Consider the following 1,256-nt stretch of genomic DNA (forward strand, 5'->3'; position numbering starts at 1 on the left):
ATTTAAAAGCAGAGCTTCCGGGGATTTGTCTATCTTGATTTTGGTTATGATCGTTATTTCTTCTATTATTTTATCCCAGAAGGATGCTACCTCCAGGCAATCTTACCAGCAGTGTATGTAACTGCCTATTTCCTTACACCCCCTCCAGCAAAGTGGGCTTGAATTATTTGCAATGTATGATATTTGTTGAGGAGTTTTGTACCAGGTGGATAGTATTCTGAAATTTTGCCATTTTTGTGTAATTATAGGAGATTTGTTTTCGTAGGTTCTCCAGATATCTAGCCCTTTATCTTGGGTGAGTTCTGTTTTACACACTTCCCCCCAGTATTTCTGATATGGTAGCATTGTGTTCTCTTGAAAGGACGTTAAGATGGCATATATTTTGGATATTACCCCTTCCTTACTTTCGTCTGCATCTCTTATCAATGCTTCAAAAGGAGTTATGGTTTTTCGCAGAATATCTCTAAGTTTTATTTCTGAGCATAGGTGGTTAATTTGGAGATATTGGTACCATGGTATGCTTAATTCATATTTTTTTTCCATTATGATTTTGTTCATTATTTCCCTGTTTAATGTCAGGTCTTCTAATGTTGTTAGACCTGCTTCTTTCCATTTTTTATACTCTTGGGTGCATTGGCCTGGCGGGATTTGGCCACCATGTGACAGTGTTTCAGATTGGATGGGCCATCGGCCTGATCCAACATTGGCTTCTGTTATGTATCTATGACTTAAAAATATATAATTTTCCTCCTCAGATTTGCCTGTGGTGATAACAGTGTTGGCCATCATTGGGAAGTTTTCCATGTCTGGTTCCTTCTCTACCTCATACGTGTTCTCTGCTGAGCTGTTCCCTACGGTTGTCCGGTGAGGCTTCCTGTATCTTTTAGTGGGTCAAAAACTGGATTCAGACTTGTTATTGGGTCAAAAGCTGGATTCAGACTAACAGGCGGTCTGAAACAAGTAGTCATTTTCCTCAGAAATGTTTTCAAATGTGAAGTCCGGCCTTATCGTTTTTCAAACTGGAAGTAATGGCAGCCAGTGACCAAACATTTTGCCTTGTTATACTGGAGGCCAATTCGTATCTCACTGAACAGGCCCGGGAAGCCGCCTAGGGGTTCACCTTTGACCTTGGGGCCAGACTACATGTCAGAGGAAGGTTCTCGTGTATTTACTCACAGGTCATCCTGATCGCTCTAGAAATGAAAGGTGAAATGGAAGATCTGTTTGTTTTCAATAACAGCACGTACAGCTGCTGA

General features: G+C 40.7%; 1 protein-coding gene across 1 annotated transcript in view; it reads left to right on the top strand.

The window, feature by feature from the left end:
* LOC107120133 (solute carrier family 22 member 13-like) overlaps nt 1-864 on the top strand; it is a gene marked incomplete at its 3' end in the record, with an annotated part of 33,337 nt that extends 32,473 nt beyond the window's left edge. The window contains exon 8 of the mRNA XM_015422780.1: nt 756-864. Within this exon, the coding sequence (XP_015278266.1) occupies nt 756-864 (109 nt within the window). The remainder of the gene's footprint in view (nt 1-755) is intronic.
* Nucleotides 865-1,256: the final 392 nt, after the last annotated feature.

The sequence above is a fragment of the Gekko japonicus genome, unplaced genomic scaffold (genome assembly GCF_001447785.1).
Source record: "Gekko japonicus isolate JY-2015 unplaced genomic scaffold, Gekko_japonicus_V1.1 scaffold3483, whole genome shotgun sequence".
Taxonomy (NCBI): Eukaryota; Metazoa; Chordata; class Lepidosauria; order Squamata; family Gekkonidae; genus Gekko; species Gekko japonicus.